The sequence below is a fragment of the Peromyscus maniculatus genome, chromosome 2 (assembly GCF_049852395.1).
Source record: "Peromyscus maniculatus bairdii isolate BWxNUB_F1_BW_parent chromosome 2, HU_Pman_BW_mat_3.1, whole genome shotgun sequence".
Lineage (NCBI taxonomy): Eukaryota > Metazoa > Chordata > Mammalia > Rodentia > Cricetidae > Peromyscus > Peromyscus maniculatus.
This window is the reverse complement of record NC_134853.1, coordinates 135,169,629-135,182,587: the sequence shown is the minus strand read 5'-3', so window position 1 is coordinate 135,182,587 and position 12,959 is coordinate 135,169,629. Positions and strand designations below refer to the sequence as shown.

The following is a 12,959-nucleotide window of genomic DNA, read 5'->3' as shown; positions in this document are numbered from 1 at the left end:
TCCTGGGTGGGAGTTACAACAGACAAAAGATTTAACTTGTTAGATGACCTGTGTAATTAAATATCACTGAGATTGTTTATTAAACTGAATTAAGTTCATTTGTCTGCCTAGCAAAACCAATAAAGGGACAGTTCAAATGCCATTACCTCTAAGAAAGCTTCCCTGTCCTCTCATCTAATCTATCCTCTAGTCTATTATTTACTGAAAACCAACTATTTGCCAGTCTTTTCTAAATGGATAAAAACCTTAAAGCATTCTTGTCAATATCTACCAACTAATGAATAGACAACTAAAATACATTATATGCATAGAACAGAATATTATTCAGCCTTATTGGAAATATAATTCAAATCCATGCTATAACATATATGAACCTAGAAGATGTTAAACTGAAGAATGACACAGCAAGACACAGCAGGAAAAATAATGTATGATTTTGTGTATTTGAGGCCCCTAAATAATAAACTTTAGAGACAAAATGCAAAACAAAGCCGGGCGGTGGTGGCGCACGCCTTTAATCCCAGCACTCGGGAGGCAGAGCCAGGCGGATCTCTGTGAGTTCGAGGCCAGCCTGGGCTACCAAGTGAGTCCCAGGAAAGGCGCAAAGCTACACAGAGAAACCCTGTCTCGAAAAACCAAAAAAAAAAAAAAAAAATGCAAAACAATAGTTACAGGGATTAAAAACAAGGAGCTGAGTGTGGTGGCATACATCTTCAATCTGAATAGTTGGGAGAGCAGGCAGATCTCTGTAAGTTCGAAGCCAGTCTAATCTACATAGCAAGTTCCAGTACAGCTATGGGTATACTGAAACAAACAAACAAACCAAAGCAAAACAAAAAGAAAGAGAAAGATGGGAAAATTAGATAAACTCTAATGAAACAATTAAGATATAGTGTATGTTTGTTTCTCCTACTCTACTATTACACACTTGGATTATAAACTCCACAGGGTAAAAACATGTCTTAAGTATATCACTAGTCCTACTCCTACAAACAATGTCCAATGCAAAAGTAATCTTCTAAACTTTATTACTGCTCAACAACAGAAGGGACTGCCTCTAAAGGAAGGTCACAGGCCCCTTTTCTGAGCAATGCTATTCAAGGAATTCCTACATCTGGAGAAATCCATGTAAACGAGGAAATATTGAAAATTCCTTTAATTTTTGAAAAATTATTTTATTATTACAGCCAGGTATGGTGTTGCACACCTTTAATCCCAGCACTGAGGAGGCAAAGATAGGAGGATCTCTGTGAGTTTGAAGCCAACCTGGTCTACAAAGTGAATTCCAGAACAGCCAGGGCTACATAGAGAAACCCTGTCTCAACAAAACAAAACAAAACAAATTTTATTATTATACGTGTACAGGTGTTTTGCTTGTATGTGTGTGTATATATATATATGTACACTCCAGGCATGACTGGTACCCACCAAGGTCAGAAGAGGATGTCAGATCCCCTAGGATCAGAACCTCAGATGGTTGGTGTGAGCTGCCCATGTGGGTGCTGGGAATTGAACCCAGGTCTTCTGCAGCAGTGCTCCTAACCACTGAGCCAACTCCCCAACCTAATTCCTTTTAGCATCAAATCCTAAAGGTGGTCCTCGACTAGAAATCACTGCTTGTTTTTACTCCTGAAGAATACTGAATCTTCAGCTAAGTTATATAACTTTAAAAATTTATCCCATGTATGTATGTATGTATGTATGTATGTATGTATGTATGTAAGTATGTACTGGGAGGGGTTGTACACATGCTACTGAGTCTGTGGAGGTTAGGAAACAATTTATAGGAGTCAGTTCTCTCCTTCTACCATATATGTCCTAGAGATTAAACTCAAGTCATCAGGTATGGCAGCAAGTACCTTTACCTGCCTAACTATCTTGCCAGCCCAGTTATATAACATTTACAGGCTTTACTATTGTGCATAACATAAATTACTTATTTTTAGTTAGTTATGATTAAGAATCTAGGGATAAAATAGCATCTCAGTGAGATTAAAAGCATTTTATAGCTGGGCAGTGGTACATGCCTTAAATCCCAGCACTTGGGAGGCAGAAATAAGTGGATCTCCTTGTTTGAAGCCATCCTGGTCTACAGAGTGAGTTCCAGGGGGTAAAAAAATTTCTAGAGCCTGGCATGGTGGTGCATGCCTTTAATTCCAGCACTGGAGGCATAGGCAGGTGGATTTCTGAGTTCAAGGCCAGCCTGATCTATTGAACAAGTTCCAGAATAGCCAGGGCTACACAGAGAAACCCTGTCTAAGAGAGAAAAAAAGAAAAAGGAAAAGAAAAGAAAAATTCTAGGGGTCCAGTGAGATGGCACAGTAGGTAAAGGCATCATTTACTGCACCACCCTGACAATATGGTTTGCTTCATAGTACCCTGCTGTGGGATAATCCTTCTGTATGCTGTGAATATGTATTACTCTCATTGATTAATAATAAAGTTGATTGGCTTATAGCAAGGCAGAATAAAGTCAAGTGGGACAATCAAACTGAGGACTGGAATGAAGAAATAGGGAGCCAGGGTAGATGCCAGCAAGCTGCCCAAGAAGCAAGATGCTAGAGGACAGGTAAAGCCATGAACCCCACGGCAATACATAGATTAATAAGAATGGGTGTGGTAGTATTGTGTTCCCCGAAATACTGTGCACCCTAATAAACTTATCTGGGGTCAGAGACAGAACAGCCACAATTTGAAACATAGAGGATAGGCAGTGGTAGCACACGCCTTTAATTCCAGCACTTGGGAGGCAGAGCTAGACAGAAATCCATGTGTTCAAAGATACAGCCAAGCATGGTGATTCATGCCTTTAATCCCAGGGAGTGATGGTAGAAGGCAGAAAGATACATAAGGTGTGAGGACCAGGAACTAGAAGCATTTGGCCTGGTTAGGCATTTAACTGGTTAAGCTTTTAGGCTTCTAGCAACAGTTCAGCTGAGACACATTCTGGATGAGGAATCAGAGGCCTCCAGTCTGAGGAAACAAGACCAGGTGAGGATCCCGTGAGGTGAGGTAGCTGTGGCTTGTTCTAGTTCTCTGATCTTCCAGTTCACCCCAATAACTGGCCTCAGGTTTGATTTCATTAATAAGAACTTTTAAGATTCATGCTACAAATGGGTTAATTTAAATGTAAGAGCTAGTTAGTAATAAGCCTGAGCTATTGGCCAAGCATTTATATACATATATAAGCCTCTTGAGTGTTTATTTGGGACCAGGCAGTTGGGACCAAAAAACTCAGAAAACTCTGTTTACAGTACCCAATTAAAGGTGAAAACAGAACTGACTCCACAAAGTTGTCCTTTGACCTCCACATGAGTGCTACAGGACATGTGCCCACACACATACCTCACACACACTTTTAATCCTTTAATTACAGTACAGGGAGGTAGAGGTAAGTGGATCTCTTGAGGTCAAGGCCAGCTCTGTCTATATAATGAGTTCCAGTTTAGCCAGAGCTAAACAGTAAGACTCTGCTTCAACAGATAAATAAGTAAATGGCTGGGGAATGTAGTGGTAGAGGTAGAGCACTTGCCTAGTATATATGAAGCTTTAATGAATGAGTAAATGAATGAACCACTAATATTATACCAACAAATCACTAAACTTTATTACAATTAGGTGATTTTAATATTTATTTTTATTTAAATTAGGCATATGTTTATGGAGGTCAGAGAGGGCATCTGATCTTCTGGAGCTGCAGTTACAGGCAGTTGTGGGCCACCTGATGTGGATACAAAAAACCACCAAAATCAGGTCCTCAAGAGCTACATCTGCTCTTAAATACTGAGCCATCTCTCCAGCTCACAATTATGTGATTCTAATGAATAAAAATAAATGTTGAAATATTTAACAGTTTCTCTTAACCTGTTTTTAATATATGTCCCATATTTATAAGTATAAAATTTCATATCTCTACCATTTATAAAATACTAGTATGTCCATATGGACGGCACAGTACAGGCTGAGGGCTGTTTTAATGTCTATATATCCTAATCTGTCAAAATTATGCTGAGTTCTACTTCCTAGAGCCCACACTAGGAAAAAATAGAATTTTTAGAGAGTTAGGCTCACTCATTAATAACCTTGAGCTATACCCATGACATTTACTTCATTAATGAAGTAAGAGAATAAGATAATATATTCCTTACTCAATAACATTTAGGAATTTTAGCGTTTTTATTTTATTGCTACATATATTTAAAATATAAAAATGAAATAGGCATAATTTTATATTTAAATATTTTATGTACAGGAAAGGGATTTTTCCCCCTCCGGAGCTGAGCAAGCGCTCTACCACTGAGCTAAATCCCCAACCCCCAGGAAAGGAATTTTAAAGTTAAAATGTTAGCTAAACTAAAAATTATATATCTAAATAAAAATATGGAAAATATGTAAATATTTAAGCAAAATACAGAACTCTATATACTCATGCTAGGAAGACACTAGCCAAAGGCAGAAAAGCACTTACCTCAAAGTCAATGTATAGTCCCCCTGCATTTTTGTTGAGGCATCACGCACTAAGAAAGTACCATCTGGCATGTCCCGTAATTTGTCATTTACCTCTTCCCTGAGAAGCAAAATTATAGGAAACATTTGAAAAAGGAAAAAAAAAAAAACTTAAATACTGGTTGTCTTTGAATATTATTATCAAGATCAGCTGGAAGGTTACAATACCCTCAAGTCCCCAGTGGTCACCTAGGTCCTCCCCATGGAAACGATTTCTGTTTTTATTTTTGTTATTATGTAATCTAGGGAAAGAATACTTGATGTTTAACTCCTCTAGATTTCAATGGTCTGTACAGATCATGTTTCTAATATGCCTTTAGGGCTTTCTTAGGCAGGCCTGAACATGAAGAGTTTCAAGAAAAACCCACAGCTGTTTAAGAAGAAGGGCATTATTTTAAGCAGGAATGGCAGCTGTTACTGACGTTCACAGCCTATCAACACTGTGCTCTCTCATTTGAATTCATGTTAACAAATTCCTTCTGCAGTTTAGGAATCTCAGGAAGAACATGATTTTAAAGTATAGTTTAGATGGCCTTTATGTTGTAGAATATTACTTTATTTAGGCAAAGATGTGTTACATTTGTTTATGCTGTGGAATATTACTTTAACTGCGTAAAGGTGTGCTGCATTTGTTTCTGCTGCCTTTGTTAAAGATGTAAAGATGTGTTACATTTGTTTATGCTATATTTGTTTAATTATGTAAAGGTGTGTTGCATTTGTTTCACCTTGCCTGCCTAAAGCCCCCAACTGCTCTAATAAAAAGCTGAATGGCCAACAGCTAGGCAGGAGAGGAATAGGTGGAGCTGGTGAACAGAATAAGTATGAGGAGAGATCTAGACTGGAGAGAGGGGCGGAATGAGATAGAAAGAGAGGGACACGCACAGGGCCAGAATCCAGGGAGCCACTAGAGATAAAAAAAAAAAACCCAGAGGCAAAACACAGATGAAGAGAAACAGGTTAAGTTATAAGAGCTGGTGGGACAAACATAAGATAAGACCGAGCATTCATAACTAATAAGAAGTCTCCATGTCATGATTTGTGAGCTGGTTGGTGGCTCAAAACAGAAAGCCTGTTGCACCTTTAAGTATTTAAAAACACTCTTACTGTATAATACTAAAAAATTGGTCTACTGAATTTTAATCTAAAATGTATTAAGTCCTTTTCAAAAGTTAAACACAGACTAACAAATGATCTAGCAGTTCCACTTCTGGGCAAATATCCAAAATCACCAAAAACAAGAACTCAAGCAGATATATATTTATAAGTAATATTCATAACAGCATCATGCACAACAGCACAAAAGATAAAATGAATAAACAAAATATGATATTTACCAATATTGGGATATATTTAGGCTTAAAAAGGAAATGAAATTCTGACACATGAGTAACTATGAAGATATCTGAAATAAATGAAAAGCCCATCATAAGTGTATAATATTGTATAATCCCACTACCTACAGTAGTTGAATTCATAAAAACAAAGTAAAAGCCTGATTAGGAAGGGCTAAGAAAGGAAGAGCGTTTCTGTTTTAACAGGCAGAGTTTAAGTTAGAAAGACGCAAGTGTTCTGAAGACAGATGGTAATTATGTGGGTAACAGTATGGATGTACCAGATACCAATGAAAAGATACACGTCAGATGGTACGGGTAACAAAGACATGGAATGAGGACCATTGGACAGGTAAGAGAAAGAAGGACTGGTGGTGTATTATGGCAATACAGCATCAAACTAGAGCCTGCTTTGACATAAACAGTCAAGGTTTAAAAAATAAAAAATAGGAAATACACTAGATATTAGGCATGATAGTGCAAACTTATAAACTGGTCATTCAAGAGGCTGAAGTGGGGGGATTAAGTCAAGGTCAGCAGGGTCTACAAACCATGCTTCTAGCCAGACTGTTCTACACATTGAGACTCTGACTCAAAAAAAAAAAAAAAAAAAAACGACAAAACTTTAGAGACCCATTAAACTTTAATGAGAAAAAATATAAATAAAAGATACAAGATTCAAATTAAGAAAAATAATGTATGAGTATACAAATATTCCCTCTCTGTATTCAAAATTATCCAAATCCACATTTTACACAACAAGCAGATCTGTCTTGGATGGCTTTTTCAAAGAAAGAGCTATATAAAGAAATTACAAAAAGAAGTCATGAATTTGAAAAAGCATGGAAGAATATATGGGAATTTGGAGGGAGGCAAGGGAAGGGAAAAATGATGTAGTTTTAAAAACTAAAAGCAATAATTAAAAAAAACTATTTCAAACCAGGTGTAGTGATGCATGCCTCTAGTGCCATCACTCAGGAAACAGAGGCAGGTGGATCTCTGTGAGTTTGAGGCCAGCCTGGTCTATAGAGCAAGTTCCAGGACAGCCAGAGCTGCACAGTGAGACATATCTCAAAAAATGAAAACAAAGCCAGGCAGTGGTGGCACACACCTTAATCCCACTGGGGAGGCAGAGCCAGGCAGATCTCTGTGAATTCGAGGCCAGCCTATCTACAGATCGAGATCCAGGACAGGCACCAAAACTACACAGAGAAACCCTGTCTCAAAAAAAAAAAAAAAAAGAAAAGAAAAGAAAAGAAACAAAAAGAACTGCATCAAAGTCACCTAACGATGGGTATGGCGGAACTTGCCTATAATCTTAGCACTAAAAAGACTGAGGCAAGCGATCAAAAGTTTGAGAAGGTTCTAGGTCAGCATTGATTACAAAGCAAGACCTTGCCTTGTGCTCCATCTCAAATGACTCCTGTACAAAGATTTTAGAACCACCGCCTTAGGGAGAAAAAGGAAAGGAGCCAAGCCAAGTGGTGCAGGCTGGGGAGGGTCCCAAATTCAAGGCCTGACTGGGATACAAAGAAAAGTAAGGGAAGGCCAGGCATGGTGACCCACAGGAGGCAGAGGGGATTTCTGGTGAGTTTCAGGCCAGCTAAAACTTCAGAATGAGAGCCTATCTAAAGGCCCTCTGGATAAGTGAGACAGTTGATTAGCTTGATCTGTTTGGGAGGCATCCAGGCACTGGGACCGGGACCTGTCCTCAGTGCATGTGCTGGCTGTTTGGAACCTGGGGCCTATACAGGGACACTTGGCTCAGCCTGGGAGGAGGGGACTGGACCTGCCTGGACTGAATCTACCAAGTTAAACTCAATCCTCAGGGGAGTCTTCGCCCTGGAGGAGATGGGAATGGGAGACGGGAGGGGGGAGAACAAGGGAATCCGTGGCTGATATGTAAAATTAAATTAAATTATAAATAAAATTTTAAAAAAAGAAAAAAAAAGGAGGTAAAGAAATCTAAGTTCATAAAATAAGCATCTTTCATTATAAATCACATGGAACTATCTTAAACATTTAAGGATCGTCTACTCAAAAGTTACTCCTTGACACAGTATGAAAAAGTATAATCACACCCATAACCCAAAGATCTTCCTGTTCTTTTGTCATGAGAATGAAAGAATGGCACTGTCTTAAAGAATGTTTTAAATGTGTATGAGTACTCTGCCTGTATGTACGCCTGCTTACCACACACATGCAGTGGCTGTGGAGACAAAAAGATATTATATCCTCTGGAACTGGAGTTATAGATGGTTGTGAGCCACCACGAGGGCATTAGAAGTCAAACCCAAGTCCTCTGGGAGAGCAACAAGTGCTCATTAACCACTCCAACCCCTAAAGGCTCTTTTTAAAAAAGAAATTTCATGGGGGCGGGGTGTGCGCATGCTGCCATATCATAATGTGTGTCAGAAGGGAAGGTCGGGGACAACTTGTGGAGTCAGTTTTCTTCTGATGAGAATCCAGGGAATTGAACTCAGGTAATCAGGCTTGGCCACAAAAGCACCTTTAAACCTCTGAGCCATCTTACCAACCCCTAAATACACTTTTGAAGGGTTCCCATACACAAGTCTTAAAAGGGTAATCTTTAAATGAAAACCAGTAGAGCATTAAAATGTCTAACTACTAACTCTCAGAATCAATGAAAAACACTGCATTCAATTAGAGTAGCATTTTAGTTACCTTGAAATATCTCCCCAGTACCATTCTGCGTCTTGAAGAGAAATAAAACTGTCCTTCATTCCATTTGTAACTGCTGAAGTCATTGGCTTCGGTGGCTTTGGTGGAAGAGCTAGAAGAGAAATTTATATTATTTTGTATATGCAAATTATTCATTTTGTAATTTCCTCACCCAGGAATAGCTCCTTAACCGTGTGCAATAAGATTCAAACAACTGCCAGTCAAACCAGCTGTCATATTAATGTTAGCCAGGGGGGCACTTTTGAAATGTTACTAATACTTGTCTGAAAAATTAAAGGTTTCCCCTCCTCATAAAATACTTTCACTTCAGCAAAATTTAACATCTTTAAAACACAAATAAATCCCTAATCTGAGCAATTCATTCCAAAAGATATTAAGTGACTAATGTGTAACAACACAAAGACTCTAAATAATATTATTATATTGGATATTGGCAATGTACCACCATATCAGATTTTAGGTATTCTTTTTCTTCTTCAGATGGGGTCTCACTGTGTAATCCTAACTGTTCTGGAATGTACTGTGTAGACCAGAGTGGCCTACAGGTAAAGTGTGTGTTGAGTTAGCCTGATGACCTAAGTTCAAGTCTCCAGGGCCCACAGAAAGATGGAAGGAACCATCTTTTGACTACTACGTATACATTGTGATTAGCACATACACACTAAATTTAAGAAAAGATATACAAATGGCCAAAGCAAGCACATGAAAAGATGCTCAACATCGTCAGTCATCAAGGAAATGCAAAACAAAATCAGACAGGCAGGGCATGATTGTGCATGCTGGACTCCTAGCACGCAGGAAGCTGAATAGGAGTTTGAGGTCAAGCTGGGGTACATAAATATTTCCAGACCAATCTGGGGTATACAATTCTTAAGAAATGATCTTCAAAAAGAAAGAAACATTCCATAATGAGCCAAGCAGTGGTGATACATGCTTTTAATCCACCACTCGGGAGGCAGAGGCAGGCAGATCTCTATGTTTTGAGGCCAGCCTAGTTTCTAGAGCAAGTTCCAGAACAGCCAGGAGACTACACAGAGAAACCCTGTCTCAAAAAAAAAAAAAAAAAATCCATAATGAGATAATGAGACACTATTTTATACCAAAAAGGTAATTCTAATTAAAAATAAGGTAACAAATGAGTGAAGATGGAAGGCAGGCACACCCCATACGACTGCTAGGGATATAAAAATAATGAGCTTCTTAACAAACAGCCTGGCATCCTCAAAGGTTAAGCAGTCACCTGATGGCTCAACAATTTTACATATTCAAGAAAAATGAAATATTATATCCACAGAAAAGCCTGTATGTAATGTTCATAGTTGAACAACCTGTGATAGCCAAAAAGTGGAAATAATAAGAGTTTATATCAGGAGATGAGACAATCTGTAATTTGTATCTGTATAATACAGTATTATTCAACAATAAAAGTAATGAAGCAGGCCGGGCGTTGGTGGCGCACGCCTTTAATCCCAGCACTCGGGAGGCAGAGCCAGGCGGATCTCTGTGAGTTCGAGGCCAGCCTGGGCTACCAAGTGAGCTCCAGGAAAGGCGCAAAGCTACACAGAGAAACCCTGTCTTGAAAAAACCAAAAAAAAAAAAAAAAAAAAAGTAATGAAGCAGTGATTATAGAATATAGATGGGTTGAAAAACATTATGATGAACTTTGAAAGCTAATCATGATCACACATTATTGTTAGGTCCAAAGGAAACTCCACTTCTCTGAATTCCAAAAGGAAGAAGGACATATGTGGTGCCTATTAGCATACCAAAGAACATGCTGGCTTCCAGGCTCCCTGAGTATCACAGGTACCTGTTACACACTTCAAGCCCCATGCTGGCATCCTAACCCTTCTCACCTCCTTCCCTACCCTAAACTCCATCCAGCTCAGCAGCCTCCCTCCCCCAGCCTCGCATTCTCCTTAGAGCCCTGCTATCCCCGCTATGCTCCCTCTTCTTTTTTGACCTCCCCTGTCTATCTGTCTCCCTCCTCCCCCTTTCTCTGCTCTCCCACACCCCACATACACTTTCTCCTGCTTCACTCATGGCCAGGTCCAGTCTGCTGGCCGTGTTCGGTCTACTATTTTTCTCTCTCTGCTCTGGACTCTTTCAGATGCCTCTGGCTGTTCTTTCTCATATCTACAATAAAAGCGGTCATGTTGTCAGTTTGTATATCTGATGCCAAGATACTCAGGAGGGGCAGTTTATGCTGCCCCTTTCCAAGGGTCCCAGCCTCTCCTAACCGAACCAAGCTGCTGATTTGACTCTGGATCATTTGTTTCTGCTGTCTTCTGCCACCCACCATATTGGACTCCATATTTTAGAGTCTACTGCTCAACCACTTCCTCCCTCCAGCTGCTCTCTCCTAGTACTAGGGTGTCACCTCAGAGCTGCCATCTGTCTCTGTCAGCTCCCTCTTGCAGCTTCCTCTGTCAATACAAAAGTTGTACTGGTATGCCAAGCAGCTACTCTTGCCCTACTGGGCACCCATCACATGGAAAGGACACCTCTCCTTGATGATTTGGGACATTTCTCTCTGACAAGTCTCTCTGGATTGAAATTCTCATCGCTAGGACACTTGCCCTTCTCTCTCCCATCCTTGCTCTCGCTCCCCACCGGTTCTCAGCTCACTCCTCAAGCCTGCTCTGTCTCTTTTGCCCATCCTCTTACTCTGCTCCTGGCTGCCTCTTTGAATCTCTTTTCCTCTTCAAATTCAGAGATTCCATTAGGACTAGATGTCTTACTGCAAATGCCTTGGCCTCAGTATAGATCAACAGCCAAAAATGGCACACTAGATTTCCAAATTCTTAGATTATAACAACTTCTGTTGTTATAATTTGTTAATTATAACAAACAAATGATCCTAAAATCGCTTATCTCTAAACTTTCTCTGCTCTCCACTCTCAAAAATCTTACTTTACTCTGCTTGCTCATCTCTCCCTCAGATTGCTAAATTAAGTGTCGTTTCCCCGACCCCTCACCCTTCCAGCCGTCCTGGAACTTGCTCTACAGAGCAGGCTGGCCACAAACTCCACCTGCTGCCTCTCGAGTGCTGCGATTAAAGGTTTGCACCGCTACCACCTAGTTAAATTCAGTCTTAATAGAGATTTAGATGTCTTCTGGGAAATGGAGTTTCCTTTGGACCTGACGATTACATAATCCCATTGTCCAGAATAGACAAATTGACAGAGATAGGAAATAGATCAATGCTGAGCCAGGCTGCGAGATTAAAGGGAACAGAAGGTGACTACTGGTATATACAGGATTTCTTGCAGGCTAATAATGTTTCAATTTTGACTATGGTGATAGCAACTCTGAATATACTAATTTAAGAATCACTATAATGCAATGTCCATGAATTATGTCCATACTATGATAGGTAATTTATATTGCAATAAAGCTATTTTTGTTTTGTGATACTAGAAACTGAACCTAGGGCCTTGAGCTTATTAAGCAGGCACTAACTACACTGATACATATTCTTAGGCCTTGAAGGTTTTGTTTGTTTGTGTGTTGGTTTGTTAGAAGAATGTGAATCAGACTGTCAGACTGCTGAAATTAAGATGTAGGAAGAACTTGTTATTATACACACAAGAAACATTTGGTAGCACTGGAGATCAAACCCAGAGCCTTGTGCATTTAAGTCAAGCCCCTGGTCAGGAAGCCACTTCCCTAGCTAATACCTTCCTTGTTTGAAAAGGTTTTGATACGGCTTATAAAACTAGCTACAGCTGAAAATATAACTACTTGAGGCCAGCCTGGTCTACAGAGCGAGATCCAGGACAGGCACCAAAACTACACAGAGAAACCCTGTCTTGAAAAAACAAAATAAATAAATAAAATAACTACTCAATTTTGAAATTCTTCTACTTATCCACTTAACATAAAGATTAGCAGTTTAAAATGTGTAATGTCTCTCTCAGGTTGCAGGACTGTAAAAACATTCTTTTTTTTTTACATTCAATATAAATAACTCGCACAAAGTAAAATCTACAACACAATTGCCAGATATGGGTTAGGGCCCAGAAGTCTGTATTTCTAGCAAGTCCCAGGTGATGCAATTACTGCTGGTCCAAATTTCACAGAAGTTTTCTTTAGAAAACAACTAACAAAGCAGCCTGAACACAGTAAGTAGAATGTAAGACAGAAGATACGTGTGGTTCTTCATTTCCTCTACAAATCAATTCTACATGGCAATAAAACACATTTTGAATATTTAAACACAGAAGAGTGAAGAGATTCAGAAGGGAGACAACAGAGCATAGCAACAAAACTAATAAAGAAACAAGACAAATTTGAATTGGTAGAGCCCAAAACATTCAACTTGTGCCTAAAGAAAGGAAGTCCACTCAAAAGCAATATAATTCACATTATTATCCTGCAGGAATTAAGAGGTACAATGTGTCTCTGAAGGAAAAACTC

At 39.3% G+C, this 12,959-nt stretch overlaps 1 protein-coding gene across 2 annotated transcripts in view; it reads right to left on the bottom strand.

Moving 5' to 3' along the window:
* The window catches only part of Pik3r3 (phosphoinositide-3-kinase regulatory subunit 3), a 92,310-nt gene that overhangs the window by 37,161 nt on the left and 42,190 nt on the right, over window positions 1–12,959 (bottom strand). For both annotated transcript variants that reach the window (XM_016005123.3, XM_006986583.4), the window contains exons 3-4: window positions 8,523–8,631; window positions 4,469–4,567 (exon numbers count right to left, since the gene is read on the bottom strand). In XM_016005123.3, coding sequence (XP_015860609.1) covers window positions 4,469–4,567; window positions 8,523–8,631 — 208 coding nt within the window. The remainder of the gene's footprint in view (window positions 1–4,468; window positions 4,568–8,522; window positions 8,632–12,959) is intronic.